Source organism: Embiotoca jacksoni, unplaced genomic scaffold, assembly GCF_022577435.1.
Source record: "Embiotoca jacksoni isolate LCO1_2020_lvr unplaced genomic scaffold, fEmbJac1.0.p SCAF_13, whole genome shotgun sequence".
NCBI classification, from domain to species: Eukaryota; Metazoa; Chordata; class Actinopteri; family Embiotocidae; genus Embiotoca; species Embiotoca jacksoni.
Window position 1 is genome coordinate 12393121 of NW_027185263.1, and position 18719 is coordinate 12411839.

Below are 18719 nucleotides of genomic sequence, written 5' to 3' on the forward strand. Positions count from 1 at the left end.
CTGTATATAAATCAATGTGAACACAATATAAATAAACATAATAATGTCTGTAGAGCTGAATTTCGGCACGTGATCCCCCTGCAGGATATACAAATAAATTAAAAAGTTGTAACATAACCAAAATCCAAATGACAGTAAAATTCGTCTGAAAGGATTTTTGTCTGCTTTTATTTTGAAGGCTCTGCTTCAGTTTCCTTTTTGCTGTTGCGTTCTTCCCGTGCCTGCAGCGCCATCTGCAGGCCGCTGCTGTTCTTCATCAAATCATCCTTGTGGAGGGGCTGCGGAGGTAGGAGGACACAATCAGCGGAGATTTTAAACCCACCGGAGCCCGTGAGGCGCCAGCAGAGAGCGGAAGGCTCGTTTTTGAGTCGACCGCTGGCAGCAGAGAGACGTCGGTCAAAACATCGCTGACGACTCGGAGATGGGACGAACACATTGGTTGTCGGAGGCGCTGCTTATCGCCATGAAGCCAGCTTCATTTGCTATCGGTCACCTGCAGCCTTTGGCTCGGAGCGTCTAGATTCAACTTCAGGTTGGTACGAGGGTCCAGCTGTTAACGTGAGTTTTCTGCGTTAAGCCGCGCTGCAGCGCGCTGCTCACTCCGCACGATTCATTTTGCGATCCAAACATACGCAACGCAGTTTACAGTGCATGGGCTTCTGCTCCACACACACACACACACACACGCACACGCACACGCACACACACACACACACACACGCGGTGTTTCGCTGTCACCTTGAATAAGCAGATTCCTCAGTTATAACGCGAAGGTATCCCGTTAATTACGATGACTGTGTGTTTGCTGCCACTCACAGGCTTCAGATCTGCTCTGCTGACAGTCCCCATATTTGCACCTGGATGATATGAGAGGCTGCAGGAGGCGCTGATGGAGCTCCAGGAGCTGAGCTGGCTGTGTCTGGTGAGTCTCTTCCTCGCCTCCTTGCTCATCGTGCTGGGATGGCTGTTCCAGTACTCGCTGAGCCTGCTGCGGCTGTGGAGAAACAGGAAGGCAGCGGAGCGGGGCAGGAGGGAGGCAGCCCTGCAGCAGCAGCTCTCCCTCACGCTGCCCCATCGCAGCCAGGCGGGAGGAGTGTGGGGCTTCCTGCAGAAGCTCCGCTCGGGCAGGGATGGAGAACCAGCGTGCGAGGCCGGGGTTAAAGGCTTGTTGACCTCTCTGTTCTCCTTCAAGTCCCTCAGGGAGCACTGGCAGAGGACCTGGGTCAAGGCTCTGAACGAGCAGGCTTGCAGGCATGGGGTGAGTTGAGATCTTGATTTTTTTTAATTTTTTTTTTTCAAAAAGGTGTTGCATGCTGCAAAAGAGAGCTGAATAAACATGATGGCGGTGTGTAGAGGCGCATGCCTAAGGTCACTTAGCAGAGGCATAAATAATTAAGCTGGAGCTGATACAGTCAGTGTGTGCTGGAAGTGTGTGTAGGCAGGGAGGTGGAGGTGTGGGAGTTAGAGTGTCTCTAGGTAAGAGGATGTGGGGTGCAGAGCGTTGCGTAACAGCTCTGAATCAATGCACAAAAGAGCGGAGAGGCAAAACCAGCCATCATAGCCTCAGTAACACCCACACCTCGTGGTAAAAATAGTCCCAAACCCTGATAGAGGAGAAGGGGGAGGGGGGGTGTTTGACCACACTGGGAAAAGAGACAAGAGGATGGTAGTCTCACCTTTACTGATGCTCATAACCTTTACTGTCTTTAAGTTTAAGGCAAGTTATAACACATTCATGTTTGATTCAGTGCGGTCAGTTGTACACCACACAGTTACTGCAGTTGTCTGGCACGTGTTGGAGGCGGACCTCAACTTTCTAAAGGTCTCCCTCTTTTTAAATAGCTCCTTTGATTTGTGGGAATCAAAGCCTGCCACACAGTCAGGTGTTTCCTGTGAGCGCTGGAAGAGGAAAAAGATCCTCTACCCCCCTACATCCCTCACACACACACACACACACACACACACACACACACACACACACACACACACACACACACACAAACTCTGAGTGTGTGTTGGATCAGAGATGAGTAGGTGGGGAGTTTAAAGGAGTCGGATCAATGCTCACAGTGAACGTGCACAACAAACAGCACTCTGTTGGGATTCACAAGGGTCACCTCACCTTTGCTGATTTGAAATCCTCTCCTTCAGATGTTTAGGTAAACACTGGAGAAGTGTGAGTATTGAGCACCTAGATGGAAACACAAATAAGCAACAGACAGCAAAAGTTTCTTGGGTGCTGAAAGTAAAGGTTTCAAAAATAGTGCCTCAAACATAATACAAGGTGCAGAGAAGAGAAACCCTCTAAAGCAAATCAATGTGACTTTAAAACAGCAACAATTCATACACAGTTTTTCAAGGTATTTCCAAACACCTCAGCTGCACCTGTCTCGTCATGTGACCTTTAGCCTGACTGCATGATGTTGAGATGAAGGCCCTGTGGGTGCCGCACCCTCCGTATCAGGACCACTTGTTCTTCCTGTTGCAGAAGATAGTTCTTTATGACTTAATTTGGGATCAGACGATAGTACTGCATGATGAAACTAAATATCTAAAGGGGAGCGCCGAGCTTTGAACATCGGTTGCTTCATGTTTTTTTTATGTGACTCCATCATACTTTGTAGATTCTCTGTGCATTCTACATATGTTTTGGTATGCAGCGTTAAGCCTGGCAAGCTTTCACAATATCTGTCTTCATCATCTAGCCTCATTGTGCTGGTAATACGAGAGGTCTCTGTGGTATTGTTGTAAGTGGGAGTGTGCCAGCTTAGTTATCTTACATTGGCATAATTAGTTGATCCGTTGTGACCTTTGTGGCAGTTGGCAGTTACCAAGAAACTCCACAACACTTGAGTGAACCTCGGGTGAACTTTGGAGCCTTTCGTGACAGTTTACTAGAGTTACGAGAAGCCAGGTACATTGTAGTTTCCTTTCTAAAACTTTTATGACTTCAAAGTCTTACAATGCAACCTAGCTGTAATTATTCATAACACATTTACTTTGCCAAGGATAGATCTAGATCTGGCAATTTAAATCTGAATAACCCTTTGGCAGCTCTAAATATACAAGAGAGGTTTTCAGGAAATCAGGTGCTGATAAGGGGTTGTGCTTTTTAAGGTGGTAGCTATGGAAAGCTTTTGTAAGTGAGAGCCTTTGCCATTCTTTGCGGGTTTGACCTTTAGGCTCATGCTTTAAAATGCCAGTTGTTGTTGTTATGCTGCAAAGAACCAATGCTTTTACCCAGCAGTGCGAAAGAGTCTGATGCTCACTGCAAGAGAATTTTCTAGACTGGGTAAGTGCGTCAGTGGTGGAGGAGACGGAGACATGTGGCTGTTTGCCCATGTGGTGTTTAGTTTGTGAACGGAGTATGTGAGCCAAAGCTGCCCGAGTTCACAATAAAAGTGTCTGCTCGTCGCCGGGTCGCTCGAGCAGTCTGTTATTCCTAAATGTGTCTGGAGTGTATGCAAATCAACTCGGAAATTGTTAATGAACTTTTGAACATGACACTTTGAGAACAAATCACAAATATATCTTATTGAACGGATACACAGACAGGATGTAATTTAAGAGCTTTAGGTTTCAAGATCCTTGTCTTGAAACCTAAAGCGTGATCTCCACATCCCTTTAATATCAACCACAGATGCATTAGATGTGACGGTAAGTATTTACAGACACAATAAGTGGTCATTAAGTTGTATCATGCTAAATAGCCAGTTAACGCCATCTTAGTTATCATATTGCTCATGCTTTGTCCTTTCATTTCACCTTCTCCCTAAAAATCTGCCTGGAAAAAAGCTGCTGTCGGAGTCTGTGTGGAGATATGGCGAGTATTAGGTGGCAGGAGGCGAGCCATGTACAGTAAGCGCCTGCCACCTGGCAGCCAGGTTTCTGTGGTCACTTTGAAAACAGACACGAGAGCAGCCGCCCATACTAATGGTCCCCAGGACTCACGTTCTCCTCTAACTTGCAATTCATGATTATGTTTCTACGTCAGGCAAAACATGAGCTCCCCTGGAGGAGCAGGGCCCGATGGAGATACGTCTACAGTGTCATCATGTGGGGATTAGTACACAAATCCTTTATAGCATTAACCTAAGTACTTCTCCAGCATTTAAGATTGATGCTGACAGAGGTCTTTAAATAATTATGATGAAATTCACCCAAATAAAGGGAACTTGAATGAGCCTGCATGGGTGAGTTGAAGCAACAGAGGCTCAGAGACGCATTTTCCTCTGCAGAACACATTATGTTCGGTCATGCAGTAGAGTGTTTTTATTGGGTATGCTGTCATTATTTTATTATTATTATTATTATTATTATTATTATTATTATTATAAAGATTTGGTCCTGAACAATTGTGACAGAAAATTCAATTGCAAAACCGTATTTATGACATCATTAAAAGTAGAGTTGATAGTAAAGTAAATATCTTGGGATTTTCAACTTTTGGTCGGACCAAAAAACAAATATAATGGAAAGTTTGACCTATTTTCTGACATTTTATAACCAAAAAAAAAAACAATTAATGGATCATGTCCTTATGCTAAATGTGACAAATCTGATATTTAACTCCCATGTCAGAAAGAATGAAAGTGGAGGGAAACAACTAGCCCTACTGTCCAAAGGTACAACAAACATTTATAAAGTTCATTTATTTACTCCATACAAAAACAAAATGTGAAAACAAGAAGTTGTGGTTTTTCAGATGCAGATCAGTATGTATAAACTGAACTATTCCTTTAAGCCAGTGATACCCAACCTGAGGTATGTGTAATATTGGTGGAAATGTGCCTATGCTTTGCCTGGTAGAGTGATGTGATGTCACGTTTGATAGCTTAACCCTAACGTCAGTCAGATTCAGTCTCAGCCACTGCTCGCTATTTAACTTTATGAACCTAGTGCATGGTTAAATTTGGGAATTTTAATTTATGAAAAAAGTTATTGTTTGCTGTTAATTAAAAATTAATAATATTGCATTAGTTATCCCCCAAAGAAAGATTGTACCCCGATATTATGATATAAAGGAATATAATTTAAAGAATTTTATTGGAAGTCACCCACCCCTCAAAGGTTCTTACATGGCACACACATTCACGGTAGATTCAGCACTTATTTATTATGAGCTATATTCTGTAGCTACGAGCTACTTCCATTGTAACCACAGCTTCAGGCTCTTATGACTGGGCGGCTCTTTGAAATTCATAAAGTCTCTCCCAGTTCTAAGTTTGGCAACTTGCCAGCACTTATTACACAGGCAACTGGCTCTTTATGCACACGTGGGCCACTGTCTGTAGTTTGGAAAAACACTCATTTTCAGAAGTCTGATTTGGCTGAGCTCGTTGATAGTTTGTCCACGGCAGCGGAGAGTGACGTAATCAGGAATCCTCATGCTGTCTCACTAATTTTGAGTGTTGACAAAATGCCGTGTCCTTGCAGCAAAACACTCCCGATGGGACACCTGACTCTGAACCCCCGTAGTCCACGCAACATTCGGAGCAACACGATGAGACTACAAAAATGATTCACAGGGCTGAATACTGACACGGCGTCTGGGGGCTGTTACGTAAACTGCAGCAAGTGTTTCCCGCTAATGCATCATTGTTTCGGTGTGTAGGTCTGTCTGCAGCATCACTTGATACTAGAAAAGGAAACGGGACAATTGATATGAAGGCGGTATGTGTGCTAGCTGGCTGTCCGACTACATTGGTGCTGCAGACGGTTTCAGCTCGGTGTGCTTGAGCTCACCAAACAGAGCGTGGTGGGGATATGATGTTGGTGACAGCGTCTCATCTGGCTTCTTCCTTGGAGATACTTTAACCCCCCGCCTCTGTGCTTCTCACTCTTATATATATAGTCGCTATATAGTCCACAGGTTGGCCCGAGGCTACATCGCAGCTGGTTTTACGCAGCGATGTTAGCAGAAGAATGTCTTCTTGCTGCCAGGTCAAATGATGGTGATTTCCACGGAGTTATCGGTTAACTAGATTTAAAAGCCCAGACACACTTTATGAAATACTCACAATAATACCACATTTTTCTCCCCAGTTACAACTTCATCTGATATGACATGGAGTACACAGCACGGTTTCAAGAGCATAGATCGGTCCTTTCTGTCTCTTCCTGCACCTTCGGAGAGTACTCCCATCGTGCCGCTCATTTCATGACTCAGTTGTTTATCTGGCAAAACTGTCTGTCTGCTGAACTGCCTGAGCCTCTGCTTATAATCTTGCCTCGTAAGAAATGACTTGATATGGAGCTACTCGGATGTCTCGTGCTGGATTAGTCTGTAGAGGAGGCTTGAAGGCCTGGATTGGTCGGCGGCCTCCCCAGGCCTGCAGTCCAGACCGTATCAGCAGACCGCGTGTGCATCTGCAGCTGACACATGGTGTGAAGCCGTCGTTACTGAGTAGAAGAGGAGGACGAAACGAGCGTGCATTTGCGGGGAAGGAAGCTCCCTGTCCATTCACAATCTGCAAGTCATAATGAGGCTGGTGAATAGCATGAGAACAGAGTTCACTTCTCCCCTCTCTGACTGCGAGCTGCTGGTAGATGATTAATGTCCTGTGATTATGCTCAAGTAGATTCCTTCTTAACGACAGGGGACATTAAGCACTCAGCGCTCATTTGATATGATTGTGCAGGAAACTAACCTTTTTATCCCTCAGACACAGCTGCTGATGAGATTCAACTGCACTTGCCAGTTACCTGCCAACATTTACAATAATGGTAAATACTTTGTGTGGCAGAGATTAATCTACAGAATGGGCTGCTTTCACTTAGCATTCAAAATGAGGCATAATTCTAATCTTATATTGTACCTGGTTAAATTGTGGAAGCTAAGGTAGATCCTAAATGCTTTCAGTTTTAATGCGCTGTATTTTGCTTTTAGTAGTTTTCTGTATAGCAAAAAGAGCCGTTCACAAAACTACTTTAAATACAGGTAAAAAAAAATGTCTCTAATTTAGTGATGGTCTGTTAAAGGTTGTAGGAAAGACATGAGATAGGACATTAAATCAGTTCACAGTCAGGAGGAGGGCACTTCAGTTAGTCAGCTAGTGTAGCCAAGTAGTCCTTACATAACAGGTTGCAGTTAAAAATACATTAGCTGTGTTAAGTAAACCAGCCACTTTGTTGTGCTGTTAAAATTTTCAACGCTAAATTTTATTCTCTTTATGCTTTACAAAATTGGGCGAGGCGCTCGGCCGGACTATTGCTCAAGGCTTCAGTCTTTCATATGATTATAGTCTGGAAACCCTGTTCGCTTAAAGGTTTGCTCAGCCACTCTGAAAGGGGGACCAGTCGATTACCAGTTAGGGTGGCTAAGTGTGATGTAGTTAAAGTTCCAACAATGCCGGTGGTGGTAGAGTTTCAGTACACAACATATGTCACATGGTGGTCAATGCGGATTGGGGACAAGTTTCTTTAATCATTTTAAAATGAACCCGAGGCCTAAGCCCATTTTGAAGCAACGATCTCCAATGTAGTGCGGCCAGAACCATTCATTTACGCAATGAATTTGGGTCTGGAAATACCAGGCTAGAGTGCAGAGGATGCAACCTACATCAATTGACTTAGACCACCCTGCTCTGCGGTCTGTCTCTGTTGAGTGAAGTCGTCTCGTTAAAACAACAGGTTAGGTGTTGAATTTAGCTGTGGCCACCTGAACCTCAGAAATGCACTAACAGAAACTATAGGAAAGGAAATGAGGGTCATGAAAAGCCACAGGGGGAGAGTATTTCTGGTTGACCCACATGCTTTTCACAGGCGTTGAGCCAGCTGGACCCAAAGGGGGAGACGCTGACAAACCTGAAGTGACACTATGGATGTCCTCAGGACCTATCTCTTTCCAGAAATACCCTCACATACACACTCTGTTGGACAGGGGTGGTTCACAAGGACAAATCAGTGGCCATGCTACTAGCGTTGCCCTCTCCATGACAAAATGAGCTCTGTTGCCATGGCAAGGAGGATACACAACACCATGGTGCACCAGATGGCTACCAATAAAGCCAATGTTTGTAAAATGTCTAAGTAAGCTCCATTGAAGGAATAGAAACCTTAAACCTTTGACCAGTTAGATATACTAGGCGTTGAAATATTAAATATTGGAAAACATCAAAATGTTAAACTTCCATTGTGGCAAACCGCCCAAACATACAGCGCTGGTATAATAATTCTGCCCAGAAAGGTATTTTTAACACAATACTATATAATCACCCCACGGCAGAAACAACACAAAACATATATGCTCATCATGGATAAGCATATATGACACAAACACAAAAAAACCCCACAAATATGTGCTGTAAATGCAGTCCGGCTCTGGATTTGTGGGTGTTTTTGGTTCCTGGTGGTCTTGTCGGTAAGACACATATCATATAAGTGGGATGGCTTAATTTTACTCTAATCAGGTACATTTGTTGCCTCATATTTTGTCTATACCTACATTATCAACTGCCTTAAAAAAAAAACAATAAAATGCAAAACGTTAAAATCTAAAATAATGAAAGTGGCTTTTGACAGAAGTGACACAAACCTCCAGTAATAATGAGAAACCTTATGATATGTTTTTTTTTTTATGAAGCCTCACAATCTGAAATACATCACATCCCATTTGTTCTGCACTTTGGACACAATGAACGGTTGGGTGACTGAGCAGTTTTAGAAGCTCCAGCCAACCGAAGTAAACAGAGCTGGTTGTACGCTGTAGTCATGTGACTGCAGTGTTAGTCCAGGGAACCTACGTAAGCTTGCAGCATTGCACTTGGCTTTGTGCCCTTCTGGCTGGAACACTGACACACACACACACACACACACACACACACACACACACACACACACACACACATAGACACACTGCACAAACTTTGTTATATCATCCTCCCACCTCTGCCCCGCCTCCACTGTTGTGTTTGATACAGATTGGACTTGGACCTAGTGGAACATATGCCTTGACAATAGGGGATTTGTTTTCTCTCACTTGCACCTCCTAAGCCAGTTAAAGCCATCCAGTAAAACAGATCCTCTGGCACAGACAGCATGGTAATAGTAGGCCACTGGTGAATCTTTTCTTAAAACTGAGACAATTCCTCTTGTTAGGGGTGTCGGCCAAGTCCAACACTCCTACAGGAAAAAAAGCTGCCTCGCCGTAAGCATGACTAATCATTGACTGATGCAGTCTTGATAATAGATGTTGCTGTGGGGTCTGAGCAGCCTGAACCAGTTTAATGAAACACAAACTTCTGCAGTATTAAAAAAGCTCGTATTAATTCCTTCATAACAGCCTTTGGTCCAACATATGTTGTAATTTTTTTGCCAGTATCTTCAGGCACCATTCATCTGACTCCACTGATCCATAGAGCTGTCCTGGCATAAATCACAGTCCTGCTCTCTCATGCATTGTAAATACAATAATTTGGTCTTCGTTCGCAGCACCGTCTTTACGGCCATTTTTATTAAGGCACCTTACAAAAGTATTTTTTGATTCATGGACATTTTTGGCATCATACGCAACATCTTCACCTTGTAATGGGGAAAGATAACATTACATGATCAGCAGGTGAATGATACACTCAGTACCATACTTGTGGGATTGTTATATATGTATTAAATTCTTCAAAAAAAAAGCTTAAGTTAATTTGCATTTTAGTTTATGATAAAGCAGCCATTTCCTTTACTAATTGACCAACTATAATGAACTACTAAGCAGCTGCGTTAAAGACTCATCACTGCTGTAGAAAATCTTTTATGTCATTCCCAAGTGTCTCTTCTGTTTCTCTTATATAATATTTAGGTCATTTTCTCTTCTCCTCTGTCTCTACCAGAGCTCCATCCAGATAACTTTTGACAGCAGCCTCCAGTTAACTGCTGCCTCTGGAATAGATAGTGTGACCTGTACTGACCAGTCAGCAAACCGAATGGTAAGTAAACTTTTTAGTTCATGTGCATGACAGCTGTAAAAAAGAAAAAAAATGCAGGGGTTAACCTCTAAAGCGGGCATCTTTAGTCAGTCAACCAGGAAATTTTAATTGGAGCAACAAATATCAAGTGAATATGATGATGATGAGCATCGTCTTCCTCTTGTTTTGCAGGTTTTACACTGTAAATGTTGGGTCGACACACTGACATTTCCTGTGACGGTCACCCAGCAGTCACCTGCTGCCGTTTCCATGGACACCTATCAGATCACTATACAACCTATGGTGACAAAGGTACCAAAACACAGCACCTGGATTCTTACAGTTTGTACATGGGGGGGGGGGGGGGGGGTCAGGCCTCTAAAACAAACCAGAATGTCAGAGCATCATCTGCGTTGTTATCCAAGTGTATAATTTTACGCATTACAATAAAAGATAAAATAAATAAAAAACGCATGTCACTCAGACATTACTGCAATTGTGGATTTTGTTTTCTGCCAAATGGCATTATATGCTTTTATAACCCTCCGAACCGCAAGCAGTTTCTAAGTGGGTTTTTTTTTTTTGTTGCTCCTGTCATATTTTTATTCACTGTGGGCTCATTTTTCACTGCAGCAGCAAGTCCTGCACCTCTACAGAAACAGCACAATCATGGCTAGAAGTAGGGGGCACTAAAAAAATGACCTCTGTGCAGTATAACACAGTTATAATGTCATAAAGCACAAAAAAAGAAAATGTAACTTCAATTTCTTATTCATTTTACAGAAATTTAAAAAAGATTGAAAATTTTTCAAAAAGCTCACAAATGTTACCATACTATACATATTGAACTATATACATTTTTACAATCTTTACAAACCTCTCTGTCCTATCTCCTTTTATGGTTCAGCCTGCAGTTCAGTTGAAGATTTACAGAATTTTTGTCACGCGTGTTGGTCACAGCAGGGTCATTCAAGGTCTCACAGTTGTGTGAGCTCAGAATTTTAACTTTTTTTTTTTACAGAATATGGATTGTACAAACTGTTTATTTTTGGAATTTTTTTTAATGAGCCATGTACAATAAAATGACTTTCTGGCTATAATAAATGGTTTACTTCTAGTAATTTTTTTTTTTTTTTTTTTTTTTTTAATCAAAAACATCTCTTTCAAAGTCTCCGCCGGGCTGAGCGGTTCAGAGGAATGATGTTAAATATGTCGTAGAAGTAGCCAATCAAAAATGGCAGTCTTTTAGGAGGATTTTGTTCTGTTCTGTACTAAATGATGAATATACATGCAAAATCCTAATTGTTGTAACTGCATGCCTGTCAACCTGCTGTCTGCCTCTGTCTCTAACCTGTTTTCCGACCGTGCTCGCCCTGTCTGTCTCCATCAGGTGGTGGTGTGCCTGGAGGAGGTGGAGGACGAGGGTCTCCTGATATCCTGGACTCCTTCCAAGCAGCCATCATTCCCTCTGACCGTGTCTCCATGCAAGCTGCAGAGACAGGTGAGAACACTTGATAGTGCTACCACTAATTTGATATGGCTGCAGTCAGTAAAGGTCTCATTTCTGTAACTGTTTGGTGTTCATGAATCAAAAGCTTGTATACATTCAAACACGGCAACACACATTATGCAAATCTTTCTCTTCATAAATGCCAACATGTCATGTTTTTGCATGCGAGTTACTTTCCAGCCCATTAAACCCAACATGAGTCAGGCTGGAAATGGCGTTCTTGAATATTGTTACATAAATGTGCATGTCATTTAATGCCTTTTGTCTCAGGCAGCAACAAAATTAATAAAGTCAGAAAGAGACTGCAGACAGCCCTGTGGGGATACCCGCTGAACTAGGAAACAAGGATAGCAAAGTTTACGTTTTATCAAGCCAAATGTAATTATGAAGTATTGATATTGGCTCAATCCCCCAAAGGTGCAATGCTTTCTGAACAAACTAAATGGCTTTTAGATGAAAGCAACTGTAAACAGTCACATTAATAGAATGTGTTCCTTTTGGATATCATTAGAAGAAAGATTATATCGAATTATTTAAAGTCCCTGTTTGTGTCTGTAAGGCAACAATTCCCAGCACCATTCAGGCACAAGGCAGTTCAAAGTGCTTTACAGAGGCACAGACATACATTAAAAATAAGATATTAATAAGAGATTAAAAGTGTATTTAAAATAAAATAAAAACAAGGCAAGGCTGTTCAGTTCTGCACACAGGTTTTATCATTGTAAAGTAATAATAAGTTGTCTGTTTTCTTCTCAGGGCTTTGAGTGTGAGGTGGACCTGAACATGATTAAGGGACTGATAGAGGATACTCTTTTCAGCACACAGCCAGCCATGGTCCTCAACCTCAAGACATGTGCACCCAGTCCTGGGGTGAGAAATATGTGTTTTTTTCACTACTCTAACAGCCAGCGAGACAAACAATTTTACATAAATTAATTTCTAAGACTAGATGCTCTTTTTCTTTTGCACAATCCCAGGCCCCTATGGACCATCTCACGGTTGGCTCAAAATTTGTCTCCCAGAGTGTCATGGTTAGGCGACTAGTCCTGCGGCAGCTCAGGGCGACCTTGAGTAAAGGTCAGACATTTTGCCTCTGCATTAGATCAACCCCGCCCAGCTTCCTGCTGATTGCAGAGATCTCACTGCGTCACTATGTGTTTGCAGGTCAGTGGTCCAGATCAGAGGAGCTGTGCTGTGTCCTGAGCCTGGACCAACCCTCTACAGAGAGGACAACCCGCTTCCTGTCTGTGCCCACCAACGCCAGCGCTGCACTCGAATGGAGTGAAGAAATAACACTGTAAGGTGCTATGTGTAATGCCAAACTTGTGGTAGCATGTGTAAGTTTATGCCAACAATGTTTTTTCTCAGTCAGCTTCTAGCTTTGAGTGAACTGGTCCTTTAAGACCACCCTGTTTTCTTCACAAGTTTTGGTCACATGAGAGATTTCTGACTCTGACTGTTTAAACCACACCTACATATGATGTGGCAGTTTAGCTGAGTGTCTAAGTGTAAAATTCAGAATAAATACACCAAACAATGTTTTTGAACTTTAATTGTTGCTTATGCAGTCATTGATATTCATGTTGTAGAGCAGTACAAGTTTTTAGGGGTTTAAAGTAAAAATCATCTTTAGAAAGAAGCTGTTATTCCAATTAATTTACCTAAATAATTAATCCTTTCATGGTGGTGTTTCACTTGAATTCGAACCTAGTTGTTTCTTTTGTGTTGCAGGGAGCTGGGCCCAGAAACCAAAGAGCTCAGAGTGAGACTTCTGGAGCGGAACGGCAAACGAGAACGTAAGGCATAGCTCAATACCAATTTACTCCTGGCTGCTGTTCAGAAACCTGGTCAGCAGGAATGTTAAGACTGCTTAAGCAAAATCATGGGTGCCTAAAACGCAGGGCTGGCAGACTCACTATAATTGTCTTTGTTGGCGTTTTGGGCTGTAGAAAATGTCAGGAGATGCTCCTTTTATGGCCTCAGAGCTTCAGTAGAAGGAACAGCTTTCGTGCTGCTTGACCTAATATGTTCAGACGATTCTTTCTGTGTTAAATTGTGGTTAGAATTCCTGCCTGGTCACGCCTCCATTGCCTTGGGCGTCCACTGCAAAGTTCCCACTGGACAACACATACTGTCCGTAAGCCCCGGCTACGGCTTGGCACCCAACGCTACCATCACCTCGGAGGTAAGGGACCAGATTATTGAAAACTGTTTCAAGGATGTGAGGCAAACAGTTACATCACAGTTTCTTATCTAATATCAAGCAAGCTTAAATGCAACAAAGATTCACAACAAAAGAAGAGGGTGTGTTGTATAACAGCCATCATCCATTGTCACGCCTGTAATGGTCGTGTCAAATTGCTTGTCATCTTTTCAGAAGACATCTTGTTGCCTTTTTTCTATCTTCCAATCTACATACCAAACAATGTATGTCCTCAAAGAGAGCGTAAACATCTGGCTTATCTCTGTAGGGAACGTTTCATGTTTGTACAACATCCTGTTGTTCTCTACAAAAGCATGCATAAAATAACCCTGAGGATACATCTCCTGGATCAGTCCTGCAACCTGATTAGTCAGCTAAAGTTCCCATCGGGTCCAAATGTCAGTTTAAATGAAGTTCCCACCCCCTCTATGTGTTTTATTTGCTTCATTAAATGTGGGAGTTTGTTTAACTTCACGCTGTGTTTTTGATTGAACTCTTCCAGCTGCTGTATCTGGAGACAGAGGAGCCTCGCAGCCCCCACAATGCTTTGCCACTTCGTTCCTCACTCACCCCCACCAAGAAAGTGGACGTGGACCGAACCATCATGCCGGATGGAACCATTGTCACCACCGTCACCACCGTCCAGTCTCGACTTAAACTTGAACGCAGTCCAGGTAAGTTTACAGAGTGAAGTTTTCAGATAAAGACTGTTGTGATCATTTTAACAATGACATAAAATAGTTGTAATGCCTTTCAGGTGATTCCCCTTTGCGTTCCCCGTCCAAAGTGGAGGTGGTTGAGAAGAAACCCACCGTCCTGTCTGACAGCAGAGGCAGCAGCAGCAGCAGCCCCAACCCGAGCAGTGAGTTTCTACACTGACAGCCAAACATGGCTTTACATAACAGATGCAAAGCAGGATCAGCAGCAGTGTAACATGAGTTGAGAGGAAAGCACTTTTCAATATCCATCATACACTCGGTGCAGGTACTCCTGTTCAAAAACCTCACATACTGCAGCTCTATAACAGCTGGGAAACTACATGCTTACACAAAATACAAAAGAAGTCTGATAAACATGATTAGACGATTTTCTAAAGGACGTGCAATGCAACAAACATTTATTTAGTAATGAAAAGAAGCGTGTTTTAAAAACAGCATGCTATATTGCAGTTTACGAGTGCTGATTTACATGTTTGTGTTTTGTTGCTCAGAGAGCAGCCGCCTCTCTAACGGCCTGGGTCCCGTTGCAGAGACGGCTATTCGGCAGCTGACGGAGTCTGCATCCAAAGTGGCAAAGAAGACCCCAACAAAGAGGAGCACACTGATCATCTCGGGGGTGTCAAAGGTCAGATAATGGAAACAATCCAAAAGTAATGGGCTGTTTCTCTCTGCTTTTTAGATATGCTGCGTATTATCATTATTTAAGTGCAATTATTTTTATTTCAAACATCATTTTCAGCTATTGTGTGGTTAACAGTAGATCAGTTACCTGCACAGTTATTTTCTGCAGAGGGAACGATAAAAAAAAATATTCCAAACACTGTTCTGATTATCTGAGCAGTGAACCATTAACCACTACAAGGAATCTAAACTACAATGACATGGAGCCAGGCAGAATGAGTGTGATCTAAATTTAGTCCACTGTCACAGCCCCCCTTTGGACACTTTATGTCTTCTGACCAGATTTTTGCCTGAAAATCTGTAGAGACGTTTTCAGTGCACTTGACACACAATTCACTGGAAGGTTCAGGTCTCGTACTGTTGAAGGTGTAAGGATGCTGACGGCTGTAAAGTGTGTATTTTAATGTAACAGTCACAACAGTGTTAATCTTAAATAGTGTTTTTAGTTTGGATTATCAGTAAGTAGGATCCTACAGTATATCTCTCTGGCTCTGACAGAATAACCCTTTAACTGTGCTAAAAGCACATCATTTAAAACACGTTCACACTCATCAGGTTCCACTCTCAGAAGATAACTGTCCATTATCAAGCGGCTACGCTGCATCCATGGACGCAGCCACGCATGGCAACCACTACGGGGCGGGGCATCACCAGGACCAAGATGAAACCACACCGTCTGACGTGTCGGAGCGACCGTCCGTGGATGATGTGGAATCAGATACGGGTTCCACTGGTGCCTTGGAAACCCGCAGCCTCAAGGACCATAAAGGTAACGTACTTTGCTAATTGGTCTGTGCATATCATAATCATATCATGTTAATATCATCAGAGGTGGAGGTTCAGCCGCCAGTAACATCTTTTAGAAAGGACAGTTTTGCACAATATCCAGTGATTCTAATGTTGTTTTTTTGTAAATTGGGTAATTAGTTGATGAAAATATGAATTATAGATTTACATTTTTTTTTAGTCCAACAGGTTTTATTTTCATTTTACAGTATAATTGCCTTACATAATATTGAAACTCCAATTTACAAATTTACAGACAGCATAGGCACAAACTCTACTGCCCTCTGGAGGCCATACTGCAGCACATACACGACCAGACTGAGTGGTTTTCAATGGATTTAATTAGGGCTAAAAAGCAATAATCAAATTTGATGATGGGACTATGTCAGGAAATCATTCAATTAATTTGTCAAATAATTTTCTAATTGCAAACGGTAAGTGCATTGTCAGCAAAGTCGTAAATCTCCAGTGATGGAGTGCCACTTTAATACCATGATATATTGCATTCCTTGATGCATGCCGTTTGTTTCCTGCAGTGAGCTTTTTGCAGAGTGGGACGAAGCTGTTGTTCCGCAGAAGACATCGAGACAAGGAGTCCTGCCTCAGCCAATCCCACGAAGACATCTCCAACATGGGCAATAACTTTGCTGCTGCCACGAACAGCAGTCGTAAAAAGTCTGGCAGCTTCTCCCGGCGCCTCATCAAACGCTTCTCTTTCCGCTCATCAGGCAAATCGAAAGGCAAGGCTGCAGCTACCAACGGAGGAGCGAGTTCACTGGATAACTGATTATCATTGCAAGGGGAAGGACATGGGTCATCCAGGATTTTTATCACTGTCAGAAGAAGAACTAAACTTGAGTCCGGTCTTGGACAGGCTGAACACCCCAGGTGGGCTGTCACCTGTACATCTGGAAAGGAGGATACCTCTGGGAGCGCTCCGCTTTGGAGAGAAATTATTGCACCTTCAGGACAGAAGTCATGTTGAATCACAACACTGAATCTAAAATGTGATTATAAAATCAATTTTATGTGAGGAGAAATCTGCTGCTCGCTGAGGAGAAGGGAAGAGCTACAATGAAATGTTGTGTTCCCTGTTTAAACACAAACTACAGTGGTAGTGTTTGATTGTGACTGGTGGTGGAAATGCTCTTTAACTATTTCATGACGTAAAATGCCAGTATGATGCTACTGGTTGCACTTTGGACTTTATTGGGTTTTTTGTGTGTGTGTTTTTTAACAACATATGTAAAGTTTGTTGGTTGTAAAACAGTAATTTATCATCATGTGAAACTCATGAAACAAGTGCTATTTATTTTACCCTCCAAAATTTGTCATCATTGTTGCATTCCATTGTAATATAGAGACAATGCTATTGTTTTTTTTTTCCATGCAAATGTAATTTTAAACCTATAATTTAAGTAAATTAACAAAAAAAAAAAAAATCTATCTTAATCAAGCTGTAAAGTCCATTCATAATAGCTTATCGGTTTTAAAAAAAATTGTTTGTTGTATCTTCTATAAAAAGCAGAAAAGATCATACATTTATTTTATAATGGTACTTCCTGTGAAACATAACTTCAGTTTGCTTTTGAGAATCCAAACAGCCAGCAAGTCTAACAGACTTTTTAAGCCTGGCTATGTCAGTGAAAAAAAAACAAAAACAACATGATCAGGTTCTGCTCTCCGGTTGATGCTCCTGCGGACGTCATATGGACTTTCTTATTGTAATAACTATCATTACTGTGGAAAAAAATATTTGATATACTGTGTTAAATTCCTCGCAAGGGTTGCAGGCAAAACATTTGCAGGAAATGCTGGCATGTAAACTGTTCATAATCATAAATATCGCAAAACTTATCCTGCAATAACATTTAGGAGCATTAATATAATGTCATATTTTTAAATGAATCCAAGTCTCTCACGAAGGACAGTACTGCAATATTTCTGCAGTTTAGTTTGGAGAAAACTGAACTTGTAAGCGTCTCAAGGAAGTGCTCAGAGACACTACGCTCAGGCAGCAAAGTTTCAGACAAGGTGATGAATGAAGCGGACGTACTGTACTCAGGGCTAGAAATCAAATCGCTACTAGCAACTAGAGATATGAGGAAACCTGCTGCATCCTTCAAAAGCAAATAGAAGCAGTATGTAAAAATGTACATAGGTTTTTGGCCATTTGTGTTTTGTCTGAAAATGTGAAAAATCTTTTAACTGACTGCATTAATTTATGGGACTTCAGAATGATTTAATTTTCTTTTTCTTCATCAATAAAAAGGATCGATATTAAAAGGGATCAGAGCCACTGCTGTCAAAAGGACATGTACCATGTGCTTTACAGAACTACAACAAATTCAAAATGCTGAAGAAATGACTAAAGCCACTTCACTGTCTAAAGGCACATTTAAAATAAATAAACATTTATATATTTCTGTGGTTGTAATGTGAAACAGAAAGATATGGGTTGCAAAAGATATGTATGAATTCTGTTGTTATATTTTAAATATTTAATTTATTGCAAATAAATTATTTTTTAAGCATCAATTAGTCTGTTTACCTGACTCTGGATTACAGGCTACTGTATTTCTTTTAGGAGATAAGATGTGTTTTCAGTCACTCTAAAGCACTTTGTTTTATGACGTTAATGCCAAATCTCTGTGTGCGGACCTACTTCGGTTAAATTGAGTCTTTAATGCCAAATTACTTCTTACACATGTATCTGCATAGTTTCATTCATGCTCATAAGTTTCCTTTTTGAGCAGCTCTCTCCAGCTGTTTAACGTTTTAACATGCAGGAAACCGACATGCTCCATAATTCAAAAAGTCAAATGAGATACTTTTTACTTTTGCTGCGGAGTTAGTAAAAGCGCCAAAAAGTTCAAGCTGGAGGGAAGACACTCGATTGGTCTTCGATCTCCAACCTCCTT

General features: G+C 41.8%; 1 protein-coding gene across 3 annotated transcripts; it reads left to right on the forward strand.

The window, feature by feature from the left end:
• The first annotated feature begins 251 nt into the window (after window positions 1-251).
• c2cd2l (c2cd2 like) lies at window positions 252-18336 on the forward strand. 3 transcript variants are annotated; one of them, XM_069146597.1, is made up of 15 exons: window positions 252-558; window positions 819-1258; window positions 9825-9920; window positions 10092-10211; window positions 11290-11400; window positions 12166-12279; window positions 12387-12486; window positions 12574-12706; window positions 13141-13205; window positions 13473-13594; window positions 14115-14286; window positions 14370-14474; window positions 14823-14956; window positions 15568-15781; window positions 16335-18336. In XM_069146597.1, exons 2-15 carry the CDS (start codon window positions 890-892, stop codon window positions 16583-16585), a joined length of 2106 nt encoding a protein of 701 aa, XP_069002698.1. In that variant the 5' UTR covers window positions 252-558; window positions 819-889; the 3' UTR covers window positions 16586-18336. The 3 variants fall into 3 exon arrangements, with proteins under 3 accessions (XP_069002698.1, XP_069002697.1, XP_069002699.1); XM_069146596.1 differs by having other exon boundaries at window positions 252-532; XM_069146598.1 differs by having other exon boundaries at window positions 252-532; window positions 14862-14956.
• Window positions 18337-18719: the final 383 nt, after the last annotated feature.

Coding starts and splice junctions, on each gene's coding strand:
- c2cd2l (XM_069146597.1), top strand. CDS start 890: ATGGAGCTCCAGGAGCTGAGCTGGCTGTGTCTGGTGAGTCTCTTCCTC. Junction 9,921..10,091: donor ACCAGTCAGCAAACCGAATG/GTAAGTAAACTT, acceptor CTTGTTTTGCAG/GTTTTACACTGTAAATGTTG. Junction 14,957..15,567: donor TCATCTCGGGGGTGTCAAAG/GTCAGATAATGG, acceptor CACACTCATCAG/GTTCCACTCTCAGAAGATAA.